The sequence below is a fragment of the Branchiostoma belcheri genome, unplaced genomic scaffold, assembly GCF_001625305.1.
Source record: "Branchiostoma belcheri isolate BF01 breed outbred unplaced genomic scaffold, Haploidv18h27 scaffold2, whole genome shotgun sequence".
Taxonomy (NCBI): Eukaryota; Metazoa; Chordata; class Leptocardii; order Amphioxiformes; family Branchiostomatidae; genus Branchiostoma; species Branchiostoma belcheri.
In genome coordinates, this window is record NW_017803490.1 from 9,272,344 (window position 1) to 9,288,721 (window position 16,378).

General features: G+C 45.7%; 1 protein-coding gene across 1 annotated transcript; it reads left to right on the forward strand.

Moving 5' to 3' along the window:
• Positions 1-1,711: 1,711 nt before the first annotated feature.
• LOC109468531 (uncharacterized threonine-rich GPI-anchored glycoprotein PJ4664.02-like) lies at positions 1,712-10,808 on the forward strand. The gene is made up of 14 exons (XM_019766774.1): positions 1,712-1,954; positions 2,682-2,827; positions 3,223-3,331; positions 3,739-3,886; positions 4,134-5,933; positions 6,348-6,420; positions 6,809-6,976; positions 7,320-7,458; positions 7,909-8,047; positions 8,333-8,463; positions 9,152-9,379; positions 9,688-9,760; positions 10,204-10,351; positions 10,742-10,808. Exons 1-14 carry the CDS (start codon positions 1,946-1,948, stop codon positions 10,806-10,808), a joined length of 3,378 nt encoding a protein of 1,125 aa, XP_019622333.1. The 5' UTR covers positions 1,712-1,945.
• Positions 10,809-16,378: the final 5,570 nt, after the last annotated feature.

The following is a 16,378-nucleotide window of genomic DNA, read 5'->3' on the forward strand; positions in this document are numbered from 1 at the left end:
TACAATTGAAGTTGACGGCTGCAAATTAGAGGTAGGAGATCGGGTCGCGCAGTTGGCTGACCTGTAGGCAAGGCTAGCTTCCGTTGAGTTGACACACCGAGCCACGGGTCATCCCACAAGTGTATAGTATGTCGTGGAAAAATGTTCACCCCACACAGAAGTCCTCACACAGAAGGAAAAGGTGTCATTTAATGGAGCTATGGGATATGACAATTAGATTAGATCAGGGTAGGTTGAAAGTGAGCTATAATTAACGTTTTGATCAGATACTTCAATTATGTTCCTTGGTTGGGTGGAGGACAGGGGATTTCAGACAGATGGAGAGTCGCAAGCGACGGCATTGTTAAGTTCAAGCAGCCTGAAAGGCAGGTCGTAAAAACGTTTACAAACGCCTATACAGTCACTGTATAATGGACTGGTAAGCTTGAAAAAAAACTTCAATTTCCATAATGAACTTGAAATCAGGAAGTGTACTCATACCAAAACTTCATGCCACTTATCCCACCTACTAACCCCTGTACTTGAGGACAATCTGTCGTCCCTAGGCTCGGCCTCGACAAGATCCTCAAGACCACCCTACTAATACCAAAGCCTCACCATCTCATCATAAAAAAACAACTTTAAAGTTCCGCCGCATTAGGTCCGCCAAGTTTCCTTCCCGTCATGCTAAGAAAATTACGTCAAGTGCTAAACACAATCAGACTCGCCTTTATTACGTCAAAGCCATCGCCTCTATACACTTCTGCCAAAATGAACACACAACCAGGTAGGCTTTCAATTACTGCTCTTTCCAAACATACCGCTAGGTGTCGTCCTTACACTGTAGGCCTGTGACAGGTCCCACAATGCACCTCACTCAACTTTGACCTGCCCCATTGCATGACGGGAAACAAAATGGCGGCGCCCATAAAATCCAGGTAAAATAGAACAGGTTTTGCTATCGCAAACCTGTAATAAGTCGTTCTGTGTGATATAGCCAGCTGCCGCCGCGCCACATGCCTGCAAAGCTGGTGTGTTACGCCGAATGGCGGTTATACCGGCTATACAGATACAGAAGCTGGTGTGTTACACCAAAGGGCGTTTATACCGGCTATACTGATACAGGTACAGATACAGACTTCAATGAGGTCTACAGCCCAATGTACAAAATTTTGGAAAGGTGGTAATTTGGAAATTAGTTTGTGTGACATCATAACATTTCAAATTGGGGCAGATAGACCCGTATTCGATAGACTTTATTAGTTTATACTATGATGATGATATTTGAGGTTTGAAATAGTATTTTCATAGTGTCATTGCTATAACGTTCCAGTTCGTATCAATAGTAGAGCAATATTTTAACAAGTTGGCTAGGTATAGTTATAAAACGGATCGCTGGAGGTCCCCACTGCAGTGTCATCCACACTTTAATTTAAATTTCGCGCCACTTTGCACTAGGTCTCGCACTGGATTGTAAAGTCTCGCGAGACTAAGCTAGTCCACTTACCAACTTAGGGTAGTATTGAATTTTGTTTCGTTATGTTTTACAGATAGCAGGCCTGTCAAAAGGATAGAGTTTTTACTACAAATAGAATTATTTTGAGACATAATCATGTTTTGCGTTATACTTTATTCCTTAACTACATTGTAAGGATAGTTTTTTACGTTTTTACGATAGTCTTTTTCAAAATCGTGCACCCCTATCAATTTGAAACCGTCCGTCCTAATTGACCAATCAGCGCGCAGCGTTCGGTCAGGGCACACGTTTCAAAAACATTTTGGTGGACAACAACTTCCGAGTTGTGTGTTTGCGACGAATTTTCGCTTTTTACAGCGATACTGCTCGTTTTTTTCTCTTCAAATCTTCTCATGAAGATGAGATAACTTCTTTCAGAGTGTATTCCCACCTTTTGTGCGAGAAAAAGCTGCCGTTTCGTCCCCAAAGCAGTGTTCAAAACTGGACAGAATGGAGCAGGTAGGAAAAATCAAAATGGCGCCTGGTTGGAAAAAAATAATTTATATATCGAGTTTTCATACGATTACGGAGCTATCTTAGACCAGATTGTCCTAAGATCGCAAGCCATAAAGTTTGGCAGAATGTACGATGTCTTTTTGTAAGCATGTGCGTGCAACGGTTACATAGTAGGGAATTTTTGAAATAAATACTTGGGAGTTCGTGATGTCATAAACTTCTGTCGTCTTTATGGACGATATCTAGTCTAGGATTTTGAATAATTTGTGGCATCTTTGAAAAATGTAGTACTACATAATAGATGAAATTAACCCTGTAACTATTCAATATGCATATTTGAAGAACATGATATATATTCCTACCAGTAACATTGTTTTATTTACACTAAAACTGGAGAGAGAAGTACTTTCTCAACAATTCTTTTTACACAACCAAGGTAAAGTACTGTACTGTACCTGCAAAATTATGTTAGCTACCTTCAGAATCAGAGTGGCATTGTCTCTCTAGCTTACGTATTTAAGTATTGGTGCCTTAAGTCTCTAGCCTGGGTGCCATCCCCAGTAGTATTCGCTCACTAGCTTATAACCAGTTACTGTATAGAGTGTGCAAATACTACTGGGCTGGGCAGCTACTACTGGGGATGGCACCCAGGCTATTAAGTCTCATGGCATTAAGTTATCATCGTGATTGAACTGTTCAACCATAATTCATGGACAACCTTTCTCCGTAGGTTATCCCGACCACCCCAAGCCGTAAGGTCCTGGGTACAGTGAACACACCATCCAGCGGGCGTGTCTTCAGACAGGCCAAGCGACGGAGCGTGGTGTCTACACCGGGTATCGTTCCAGCGCCAAAGACACCACTCAGAGGACTAAGGTAGGCCCAATACTACTAGCATTTCTTCTTAAGTGTTGGTAGATCTTGTAATCTGCAATTTCACACGTAGTAAGACATTGTATTTTTCATGGATGAAAAGGCAAAAGAAAGTGCATGATGCAAGTCTGGGGCCTGCATGTCCTTTATGAAAGGCGGAATCAGGCCTTTTTAGTCTTTGCCCAAAATCATCGTAATTCGTAACCAGTACACTAGCAGTAATTGTTCACAATCAGCTCTGAGAATTTAACATAATTCGTAATTGGCAGCAAAAATTTTGCGTACTTCGTAATCACTACCCCACCCCGGTACAGGTGTTCATGAGTGTAAAACTAGAAGTGTTACCTGTATAAGGTGTATGTAGAAAGAAAAAGAAAATATTGCTTTCCTGTCAACAGGTTCAACCCCGAAACGCCACAGAAGATCTACAAGGATGAAAACGATGCTCCCGCCATTACTATAGCAACCAGCCTGTCTCCTGAAGAGAAACTAGTCAAGGCACAGAAGGTAAGAAAGAATGTACTTTATCAACAACTGTTAGTTCCAGTTTAGAAAGAAACTAGAAACAGCACTACAAGATACAGCACTACAAGAAGCAATCTACAGGTAGCCTGGTATCTAGGCCATCGTGGTTGGGGCAGGTTGTCTTCAGGGCTCTAATAGTTTCCCCCTGTCCAGGTCAACAGACTGCCCAGTAGGAGTGTTACGTCTGTGATAGAGAATTTGCATGCCCGGAGTTTATTAGCCCTACTCCTGCAAAACCTACCGGAAAACCTAGCTGAGGCGGGCGGGGAAGAGCTTCAGCAGCCCTGAAGAAAACCCGCCTCAACCATGATATAGACTGGACACTGAGTTAGTCTACAAGAAGCTACTCTGGTTATTTGTATTCCATCCTTTTTCTGTTGTTGTTTCAGGACCTCCAGGATAAAGATCAGCTGATTCTGCAGTTGCAGCAGCAACTGGCCAGTCTGCAGCTCCACAGTCCTGTACAGCTGCAGCAAAAGTCTGCAGCACAGCAGCTCCGCAGCCCTACAGTTCTGCAGGAAAAACCTGCAGACCAAGGTACGAAAAATACAGACTTTCATCACCTCAGATATGCACTTATTGTCATCTGTGGTTAGTGCATCTACTATGTGATACTTCTTCTTTTGTCTGTTGATATTTATCTATTTAACCATAGCCAGATATTTCACTTTAAGTAGGACTGCAGGATCCAGTGACAGGTAGAAATGAAAGCAAATGAGGTCAATCTTTTTTATCTTTTTTATGCTTGATGTAAAAAGCAAACTTATTCCCCTGTTCACTACAGGCCCCCCTGCGACATCAGAAGAAACTGCAGCTAGCATGGCGAGCGCATCTACAGAAGACCAGTCAGACTCAACAGTACCCAACATCCCCACCATCAGGGAACCAGAGAGTCCCGTGTTCGATTCCCACGCAGACGACACAACAGACGAGACAACCATGAACCTGGTCAACATGCCGCCGTTGTTTGTTCCCTGTTACCCCGGCAACGAAGTAAACAGTTGCTATGATGACGACGAGGAGGAAGATACCATGCAGATCCTGGGGGAGGCGTCAGCTTTCGTGAGGGAGACGCTAGGCGACCCTACACCCCCTCCAGAAGGAATGGTAGCGCCCAATGTGCCATCTTCAAGCACAGTGGACTGTACCAAACCAGAGGCTGCGCGGGGAGGTCAGGATGGCTTCTCCATCAGTGTTGGGCGGTATGTGGACGGAGTGATTTCTCAAGCAGTAACAAATGTCTTAGAAGATCAGTTCAAGATGTCAGAAGATCAGCTTAAGACATGGGAAGAGCCAAACGAAGAAGAAGACATCGCATCTGAAGACGAGCTGTCTGAAAGCTCCCCCTGTCGGAATCTGCGTGACATTGCAGCCGAGCTCCAGGCCGACCTCTCGTACTCGTCCCCGTTGCCACGGGCAACGGAAAAGGCTGTCTGCAAGTTCGGCGAGTCACAGGCCTCCACAGCAGGCGAAGCGCCCCCTAGCACAGACACAGGAACTGCAGGAAGCCTAGTTGATGCTGAAGCTCCCCCTAACCAGGAGGCCTGTACTGCAGAACCTGTTGATGCAGTGGCGCCCCCTAGCCCAGAGGCCCATACTGCAGATGCAGCTTCAGAAGCCGAGGCGCCCCCTAGCCCAGAGGCCCATACTGCAGGCATCTCCACCCTTGATGATGAAGATATGGATGCTAAAGTGCCCCCTAGCCCAGAGTCCCATATTGCAGATGAGGCTGTTGATGCTGAAGCTCCGCCTAGCCCAGAGGCCCATACTGCAGGTGATGCTGAAGCTCCCCCTAACCAAGAGACCTGTACTGCAGAGCCTGTTGATGCAGTGGCGCCCCCTAGCCCAGAGACCCATATTGCAGACGAGGCGGTGGATGCGTTTGTTGATGACATCCTGACCAGCGCAGCGGAGCAGCTGCAGTCCACCCCTAACAGCGCCCCCTGGAGGAATCTGCGCGGCATTGCAGCCCAGCTCCAGGCTGACCTGTCCTTCTCCTCTCCTGCCCCGGCTTCCCGGGAATCCGCTCAGGTTGCCATGGAGGTTGCCATGACAACAGACGCCCACTCCGTCATCGACCGAGCTTTCCATTTCCTGCACGAGCAGGACTATCCAGTAACTGAGGAAACCGTAAGTACGGCAACAGCTGATGCCCAGGAGCAGCACGTTACCACAGAAACAGCATCCGTGGCAACAACAGCATCCACGGAAACAGTTACCAAGGATACAGGTAGCTCACCCCTGGCCACGACACCGAAGAAGTTCGCAGACAGTGCTACAGCAACATCTCCCGTAGCGACAGTCGTCAAGGAGACGGAGATGACACCGAAAAGTCACTTCAGCGTTGCTACGGCAACCACACCGCCCAGGGTCGTTGCCATGGCAACAGGAACATCGCCCGTGGCGACGGTAACCAAGGAGACGGAGATGACCCCCACGAAGTTCTGTGACGCTGCGGCAGGTACGACGCCCCCTCCAGCCCTGGTTACCGTGGCAACAGGAACCACGCCCATCCAGCAGGTTGCCATGGAGACAATGATGACGCCTGTCAGGATGACGGAGGAGGGAACCGCCACGACTCCAGGTCAGTGACCTTTGGCCTGTCTGTTGGCCAATAGCAGTAATACCAAAGAAACAGTAACTCAAGCAACTTGCTATTGCTATTACCTTGTAGGTATCTCAGGGTTTTATCTAGAAAAATTTAGTATGAGGGAGCAGATCACTAGCATGTCGAGGGAGCAAAGTGAGTTTTACAAGAGTAGCACAGTTTGTAATGCTACTGCTAGAATGCATTGTTATGACGTTTTGTTCTTATATTTTCACTGGAAAAAGATCATTTTGAGAAACATTTAATGTTACCCAGGCCACAACCTGAAACTTGATATGAGGGAACTGGCTGGTTACATAAGGGAGCAGCGCCCTTATTCCCTTGTTTAGAAAAACCCTGGTATCTCTGCATTACCTGGATTTCTAACCTTTCTTGACCTTTGCCCTCCAGGCCTGGTGCCCCACATCACCACGGGAACAGCGATGACCCCGGAACAGCAGCAGGAGGACAGCCAGAATGTCGAGTTAGTCCTCTTACATTTTTTCCACAACAAAAGTTCAAAAGTTTAAGTTAAAGCCTTGTTTCCTCTTCCAAATTTCCTCACTGTAAGTAAAATCTGTAGATACATAGCACATCAGCAGAGTGTACTGCACCTGCACGAAACCCTTAAGGTTGTATTTGCCTATATATGTGTAAAGACTTAACAATAACATCCTGTCTGTAGTTTCCAAATGTTATGTCCAAAAAGATATCCTCTGCAACAGGCAAAATTCTGATGCAACATTGACCAAAAATCCAACGAAAACCGTGAAAAATTAGGGTTTTGCAGGTGCAGTACGTTCTGCCAACGTGTTAGGCAGAGGCAGATCCCCCCAAACTAACACATATACATGTATATCTGTTTCCCCCAGCCTGTCCACCCTGGATGAGTCCGGTCTGCGTCGCCGCGCCCAGGCTCTTACTATCAGCAACGAGCTTCTGAGGAACGACATCAGCGCGCTCAACGCCGACCGCGTCAGCCTCAGCCAATCAGTCAACACCCTCAAACACAGGCTGGAGAACAGTGACGCTGACCTCAGGTAACCCCTGAACTTTGCACTCATCTGACCTCAGATTACCTTTGACTCTCTTAGCTGACCTGACATCAGATTACCTTTGACCCTATCAGCTGACCTTGACCTCAAATAAACCCTAAACCTCTCAGCTGACTGTAAATAACCTTTGAGCTTCTTGGCTGAACTGACTTCTGACCTCTGATGACCTCTTACCCTTTCAGCTGAACTAACCTCAAATAAACTTTGAACTCCCCAGATGACCTTACCTGAACCAGATCTTACACACAGATAACCTCTGAACCTTTCTCCTGACCCCAAAGCACCATGTGTAAGGGGCTGAAGTCTGATGTTGTTGTTCCCTGTTCAGAGCTGAAGTTGCCCGTCTGACAGCGGAGAAGGAGACTGCAGCAGCAGAACTGCAGGAGTCTGCAGACAGACTGCAGGATACAGAACAGAGGCTGCAGGACTCACAGCTTCTGGTGCAGAACATGTCCAGAAACATGCAGGTAAGGCTGACAAAACTTCTTATTTTTTCTACATCTTGAAGTTTGATTGATTGAAACAATACAATACATGTGGGACACAGGCAGCTGTTGCTGGTGTTGTGTCCCACATATAGTTTTAACAAACAAGTACAGGATAGACAATACTCATTTTCACTTAAAGTGAGGAAATTTGACAGTAAAATCGGTGGCATGGCAGGATTTGAACCCGGGACCTCTTGGTTCTGAGTGGAGCACTCTGCCATTACACCACACGACCACACTGCATTTAACAAGTAATATACAACAGAGTACTAGTATGTCAATGAGGGTTTGACATCCAGGTAACATCTGAAAGTTTTCAAAATCTATACTGTTGCTTGAGTAACAATTTCCTTGTGTTACCATTTTTTTATCCCATCTCTTTTGAAGTTTTTATTTTATTTCATTGTTTCTATCATTATCTTCTCTCAGCAGGGTGAGGACAGCCTGAAGACCCAGGAGGAGCAGGCTGCTGTGATTGGTCAACTGCAGAGAAAAAACAACCAATTAGAGGAGGACCTGCTGAGGTCGTACCAGCAGCACAAGGAAGAGGTGGGGATCGTCTCAAACTGTTCATTTGCTCCTGTGAACAAAGTCGTTTTATTGTGATGTGTATCATATCTGGTCTCGTGTGTCAACCCATGTTGCCTTTCCTACTTTAGATGGCCCAGAATAACCTTCACCCATCATCTTTCTATACGATCTCTATTACTTGACCTGTGACCTTTCTCCTCCATGTGACCTGTGACCTTTCTCCTGCATGAGCATTCCCATGCGATGTAGAGATGCTGCAGCTGTAACCTTTATATGTGACCTGTAACCTTTCCCCTGTGTGACCTGTGTCCTTTGCCCCCAGCTGACCTGTGTGACCGTGACCGGTACGGCCGGCACCTGGAGCAGAGCCAGGTGGAGATGCTGCAGCTGGAGGAGGACCTGCAGGTGTACATCGACCTGTTCCAGGAGATGGAGACGGGCAAGACCCTCAACGTAAGTCCTGCATGCTGCCCAAAGGCTAAGGGGTCCCTTTGCTGAAGTTATGTTTTCAGTGCTGTTTGCACACCAATAGTACTGTGTAACTAATTTAGGACCCTCAACGTAAGTCCTTCTTGTCAATCCCGTGTTACTCTGAACGTAAGACCTGCATGCTTCTCTTCCTAGATAGTGTGTGTTGTCCAGTGGTTAGTGACCCTGCCTCTGGACCAAGAAGTTGGGAGTTTGAATCCCAGCTTTTGTCACTCACCCAACATTCACGCTACTGATTATGGTCACAGTCCTTAGGACAGAACGTTAAGCTGTGGTCCACTGTTCATTGTGCTTGTCGAAAAGAGCCAGGGGAATTACAATGAACCTGTAAATACTGTACATAGCATCTGTCTTCTCTGTCATGACCAGTGGGAGATAAGCTCTTCAGTGAGCTAGAACTTGATCACTTTTCTTTTCTCAAACTGGAGGGAGGGGGTGCCTTTAGCAAGAAGGTTATGTTTCCAGTGCTATTTTTACACCAGTATACAATTTGTACAGACATATTCTTGAAATTTAAGTGCCAGAAAAAAACAAGAAAACCTTTGTTGAAGTTCTGAAGTAGATATATATGACCAAAACAAGGCCTTTACACTGAGTCCTGCCATGGACATGTACATCTGTTCACAATAGTATCTTTTTTTTTTTTTTACAGAATGATAACGCCAAACTGAACCAGGAAAGTGCCGAGCAGATACAGGAAATGTTCAGCAAAGCTGAGAAGGAGCGGGAGAGTCTACTCCAGGAGAGGGGGGAGCTAGAGCGCCTGAGGGACGAATGTGATCGGCGCACGAAAGAGTTGGATGAATGGGAAAAAGTGATGGTTGCGGAGAATAAGAAGTTGAAGTTTGCAGCTGAAGATGCAGAGAGAAAGGAAAGTCAGGTGGGAGAAAATACTATAGATTTGTTGATTATGATGGTGTTATTTTTGCAGGATTTAATTTGGCAGGCAATGATGTAAAGCAGGTCAAAAGTGGCAGAAAGCTACATTGGCAATGTTATGCTTATGCACTGGAGACTTGCACAAAGATAAAACACAGTACGTTTTGTACTATAGATACTATAAAATTTGCAGAATTCATTGCGCTCTTACAGTTGAAACTGTTTTTGATTGGTCCAATGTTGCCTTAGCATAGAGCTGCCTTCTGATTGGTTGAATGTTTCTAACCTCTGATTGGTTGACTGTTTCAGACCAATGAGGACCTGTTCTCAGCGATGATGCAGGTTTCAGATCTGAGTGCGGACGTTGCACTTCTTACTGTTGGTAAGCTACATGCTTTTTACAGAATCTCGCACTGTTGGGGGCTGATTGGGCCTCCTGGCTGAGAGCTTTGGCCATACAACTCTAACTTCCATTCCCAGAACTGTCAATACAAGCTCAGGATTCTTTACCACTATGAAAATCAGTCCAGCATGAGCTCAGGATTTTCTGTCACTATGGTAACCGTTCTCTGTCAAACAAAAACTGGTCCATGTTAGCACTTATCCACCAGTCAACAGGATTAAGTTGTTCCCAAATTATGGGTAGACAAACTTTGAGAGAGTCTAAAGTACAACACATGAGTAAAGTTTGTGACCGGGATTACCACAGGCGGAGCCTCTTCATCCCAAAGATGGTATCAAGGTATCAAGCCTTTCAAGGTACAAACTGCATCAAAATGATGAGTTCTCTACTTCTCTTTCTAACTACTCCTCCCACCCCTGCAGCTGAAGAGGAGTGCCAAGCGAAGCTGCAGGAGTCTGCGTCACGCTGCGATGAACTGCAGTCAGAACTGCAGGAGAAAAGGGCGGAGCTGGTCGGTTGCCAGGCAACACTCAGTCTGCAGGAGGGCGAGATCGAAACACTGCAGGACAGGTACGTTTCTTAGCTTATTTGTTTGTTTGTTTGAGCCTTTGTTCATTATTCAGGAGTTAGAGGACAAAGCACTGTGGGGCAGGTATTGGTATTGGTGATAGGGGTGTGGTCATAGTCAAGATCCATAGTCCATAGTCAAGATACAAGTGTTGAGCTCCGAATGCAACTATTTCAGTAAAAAATGCAAATCATTCTAGAATCTCAATAAACCATGAACATTGTCCCTGTCCTTGGTGCTGAAAGTCAGCTTTTCTCCTCACTTCTGGTAGTAAAGATCGGTGAAGTCAGTGCACTGCTAGACACATATTTGCAGAGGTACAGGTTTGTATGATTATGAATACCAAAGTCTTGCTGTAATGTGGCTGACAGATGTCTCTGTTTTTTCCATAGGCTGAGGGAGTCTGAGTCAAAGATGTCCAAAATGAATGAACAACTGGATGCTGAGTTTGAGCGGTGAGTTTGGATTCTTTGTTACCTCATCACAGCACTAGCATACACTGTAGTATTGTTTGACGCTATTTGTTTATGGGTCTAGAAGGGTTGCAAAATAGTATGGGTAAGGGGGTGAAGTCTGCCATTTCTGATTCTCATGACTTGAAAATGTTTTCTTGTCTAATGCACAGATTTGGCATGTGTGTGTGCGTGTGTATTTGTGTGTGTGTTTGTTTCCTAATGTCCATAATACTGCATTGCAATACATGATCAGTCCTGCTATTTTTGTGTATGTATGGGACTGTAAATGTTGAAAAGCAATATATGTTAATGGGCTGAAGTCTGCCATCTGTGATTGCCTTGTTTTTGTTTACAATGTTTTGTTTATGTTTAAAGTTAAAACTTTTGATCCAACACAAAGAAGTTCTCTCAACTAGAGCTTTTGACCAGTCACTCTGGTCTTCCTCAGTAGACTGACCCAGTGAGGCTTGTCATGTGGCTTCTTTAAGTTTAACTTTAACCATCCCTCGCGGCTGTAGAAAGCAGTACATCCCTGGCTTGACTGACACAAGCAAAGAAACCTACATCAGGTACACAAATGCCTATGATGTTGACCCCTTTGCTGAGGAAACCATCCTTCTTGGAGAAACCCTGCTTGCATCTCTCAGTGATGCAAGAAAGGAACGATGGCAAGAAACTGTTGGCGGACTCGACATGACCCACAACAGTAAGAAAGCCTGGAAGACCATCAAAAAGCTGAACTCTGATAAGGAACCTGACCAACGTATCGCAGCCGTAACCCCAAACCAGGTAGCAAAACAACTGCTGGACAATGGTAAACCTCTTAACAGAGAACGTGGCTACGTGAAAAAGATGAAAGAAGACATGAGGCGAGTCCTTGAGGACAGTGACGAAGTCTTCTTACCATTCTCCAACGAAGATCTATGCGCTGGGTTGAAACACCTCAAACCGGGGAAGGCACCAGGCCTAGATGGAATCAGCGTAGAGATGACCAAGCACTTCGGTGTCAAGGCCCTAGCTTGGCTACTGCAGCTGTTCAACAACTGTGCCCAAGGCACACAGATACCCAAGATCTGGCGACGTGCCAAGGTCGTAGCCCTGTTGAAACCCAACAAAGATCCAAAATCACCAAAGAGCTACCGGCCCATCTCGCTCCTCTGCACTCTGTTCAAACTGTATGAAAGGTTGATCATGGCCCGTATCAAGCCCACAGTTGAGGACCTTCTCACTCCTGACCAGTGTGGTTTCAGAGAAGGGCGATCGTGCTGCGGACAAGTACTAAACTTAACCCAGTACATAGAGGATGGCTTCGAAGCTGGTCTGGTAACTGGTGCTGTATTTGTCGATCTCACGGCCGCATACGACACAGTTAACCATCGTGCCCTCCTCACCAAAGTGGCCCACATAACCAAGAACACCAAGGTGGTCCGTATCATCGAGTCGCTCCTGACAAATCGCCGATTCTTTGTTGAAATGGACGGAAAACGCAGTAGGTGGAGAACACAGAAGAATGGCCTACCCCAGGGTTCAGTGTTAGCTCCGATGCTCTTCAACATATATACCAATGACCAGCCGACTTTCAACAACATCCGGAGGTTCATCTACGCAGATGACCTCTGCCTGGCAACCCAGTCGAAAAGCTTTAAAGTCATTGAGAAGCGACTTGAAGACGCCCTGGAGTCCTTATCAGGGTACTACAGAACGTGGTTCCTGAACGCCAACCCGGGGAAGACCCAGGTCTGCGCATTCCACCTCAATAACCATGCAGCATCGAGAAAACTCAGAATCACCTGGGAGGGAAAAGAACTCGAAAACACCCCACACCCAGTGTACCTTGGTGTCACCCTTGACAGGACTCTGTCCTTCAGAGAGCACGTCACCAAGCTAAGGAAGAAGGTGTCTGCCCGTAACAGCCTTCTCTACAACCTGGTAAACTCCAGCTGGGGAGCGGACCCCAACACCCTCAAGCAGACAGCACTGGCTTTGTGCTACTCCACTGCTGAGTACTGCGCCGCAGTATGGGAGAGGTCACCCCACGCTCCCAAGGTTGATGTGGAGCTGAATAGAGCCTGCCGCTCAATCACCGGTAACCTGATGGCTACCCCCCTGTCAGCACTGCACACACTGGCAAGTATCTGCCCACCTGGCATCCGACGAGATGTCCAGACAAGGACAGAGCGAGAAAAGCAGCTCAGTGATCCTAGGCACCCGTTATACGGACACCAGGAGGTCCCCCGACGTCTGAAATCCCGCCGCAGCTTCATGACGGCCCGACGCCTCGGGGGTATGACACCAGCGACCCTCAGGGTAGAGCTGTGGAAGGAGAGTCACCCAAGTAACAACAGGGCACTCCCTCCCCCCAGCGAGACACTGCCCCCAGGGACAGACTTGCGCAGAAGGGACTGGGTGGCCCTGAACCGGGCAAGGGCTAAGGTGGCCAGGACAGGGGACAACCTGGCACGGTGGGGCAAGTCCACCAGTACAACCTGCAGCTGCGGAGAGGACCCTCAGACCATCCAGCACCTGATGCACGGCTGCAGGCTTGGTCCTACCTGCACAGACACAGATCTCCAGGAGGCCAATGAAGCAGCGCGGAACTGGCTGGAGTGGATTGGCGATAAGCTATGATGATGATGTTTAACTTTAAACATGTAACTACCAACACAGATGAACTTCCATGATAATATTTTGTTTACTCAATGTCTTGCACAGGTTTGGCATGGAAATGGAGGCATCCTCAAACGACCTTCAGGCAGCCAATCAGGAGCGAGAACAGCTGCGGAACGACCTTGAGAACTGCCTGTCAATCATAGAAGAGAACGAGCGGGTTGCCAAGCAACAGAAACAGGAGCTGGAAGAGAAAGAGAAGATCCAAGCGGAGCTCTACAGATGCAGAGAGCAGCTAGAGGTGAGTGCCTGCAATACTGTCGGAAACTGCAAGGTGTTGCCAATGTATCATGCCTGTTGGAGTACGAAAAATATGTTTTCCATTGTGTTTTGTGTTTTGGTAATTCATAGTTGAACAGTTTTAGACACTTAAGCCTAAAAGGATGTGAAGTTTACACGCAAAAAGGTATTCACAAATAAAACAACAATTTCACAAAACTTGGAGGTAAGTAAATCTCTGCTAATTCTTTTCTGCAACAGGTTTGAAATTGTGATTGCCAGCACAAAAACTTGGCAATTGTGCCTTAGGTGCTTGTATTATCTCCAGTCTTTGTGAAGGAATGAGATTTGAGTATGTCCATTTCCTTTGTGTTCAAACCTGTTTCAGAATGACTATCAAGCTAGACAGATGAACTTTCAACCTCTGATTCTTTGCTAAACAAGTGTTGGCCATTGATGAAATGTTTTATTTCACCAGGCCAGCAAAGCCCAGTACCACACACAGTTGGCCTTGTTAAGCAAGTGTTGGCCATGAATTGTTTGTTTGTTTATTTTTCCATGCGAGCAGTGCACCCCCAAATTTTTTTTGCATACAATTTTTTAGGTTGGGTGCACCAATACAAAATGAATGGCAAGCCTCATGAAATGTGATTTTTTTTCCAGGCCAGTGAAGCCCAGTACCACGAGCAGCTGGCGTTCCACGAAGCAGAGAGGAACACACAGGTGGAGTCACTACGGGAGACGGAGGAGGCGTTGTCACGAGAGAAAGAGAAAGCGCAGAAGTTACAGACAGAGTGTGAAGAGAGACAAGAGGCACTGGGCACACTGCAGTCAGACTTCAAGGAACTAAAGTGAGGGAACTTTCTATCATGAAAGTTCATCTTTGTTGGCAGTTACATGTTTAAAGATAAAACTTTTGTTCCAACACAAAGAAAGTTCTCTCACCTAGAGCTTTCGACCAGTCACTCTGGTCTTCCTCAGTAGACTGACCCAGTGAAGTTTGTCACGTGGCTTCTTTGAAGTGTGACGTCAACACTGGGTCAAAGGTAAGTTACAGACAGTGTGAGGAGAGACAAGAGGCACTGGGCACGCTGCAGGGGGACTTCAAGGAACTCAAGTGGGTTACTTGCTAATTTCTAAGACATAGAAGCTTGAAATACTTGAAAATGTTGAGATTGCAGGCAAAAAATTGAACGTGTAGCAGTACCCTCCAGTCAAGAAGTTTTGAGATTTCAGAAGAAAACAGAATCAAAAACTCAATGTGAAGTTCAGTGCCATCCAGTAGCCTAAAAAATTATTTTTTTATTGTAATTGTTTTCTAAAAGAAAATACTCATCTCTCTTCTTTGTCCTTAGGATTCAAAAGCTGTCTGAAAACCTTCTGTAGAAAAATATGGAGATTGCATTACAAACAAGAATAGCCCTTTTTTTTTCTTGAACAAAGACAAATTCTATTATGTCTTCAGGTCTAGGTTGACAGAAACCCTTCAGGAGCTGGATAGCATCAAGACCTCGGCCCACCACATGCTGCTGCAGCAGGGTCAGGAGATGCAGGCCACCCGCGAACTGCTGGGAGCCGTCCGGGGTCGGCTGGAGGGGCTGGCCACCAGTCTACAGGACAGGATTGGCAACGGGAAACAGGTCAGTGTTAGAAATACCCATCTGCAGTTTCTGTATCTGTATAGCAGATATAAGTGCCAGTTTGCATCAGGTATAACTACCAAATGCACCAGTTTGCTTTTTGCAAAGACATTTTGAATATTGCAGATTGACTGAAAAAAAATTAAGCAACCTGCAATTTTGCAGACTGAAAAAATTCAGGCTAGGGGTTCAATAGTGTCTGTATGATGTTGTTTAGGAGCTTTTGTGCTTACTACTGACTTTATGATATAATTATTTATATATAATTATCGATATATGCCTTATGAATTTGTCAAATTGCATGTAAAATGTTTGCCAACATGCAATTTTGTATGGGTTTGAGTCAGGGCTTATAAGTGTATATTTGCAGAAAGTATCTCCAAATTGCAGAACAATATTGTCAGTAACATTCTGTGACAATATTGCAGAACATTGAAAAAAGTATTTCTACCACTACAGGCGGAACCAGCTGTTTCCATGGCAATGCCAGCTGTTACCATGGCAACACCAGCTAGAAGTGCGCCTGGCAACAGTTCCCTGGTTACGCCAGCGAAGGCGGTTTCGCTGGTTTCGTCGATCATGTACGCTGTTCGAGAAACGGTTATGGGAACGCCAAGTCCGAGACACGATTTGCAGGACGCTGAGTCAAAAGTAGAGCCCGAGGAAACACAGGGTTTGTTTGTTTGTTTTGTGTTTGTTTTGTTTTTCAGTGTACATGTATATCCCAGTGGCCTGACAATGTTTGCTAGTATCGTGCTCTTATATACACATTACAAAAAACAACAATATATGTACAAAAATGTACAAATTCTTCACAACCAACAACTTATCAGTTAAGGATTGTTCCACTGTGTCATTTGGGTAACAAAAAACCCAAGACTGAGAAAGGTCATTTCTCTAAACTACTTCAAGAAGTATTGAGTCTATTCTGCCATAGCCATCAAAAATCTCCAAGATTTCACAAAGAAATCTGCCCAAGAAATGATATACATAACCATTTTGTCTCCAGTGTAAGTTTAAGGTTTAAGCTATAGAATGCTAGTATATT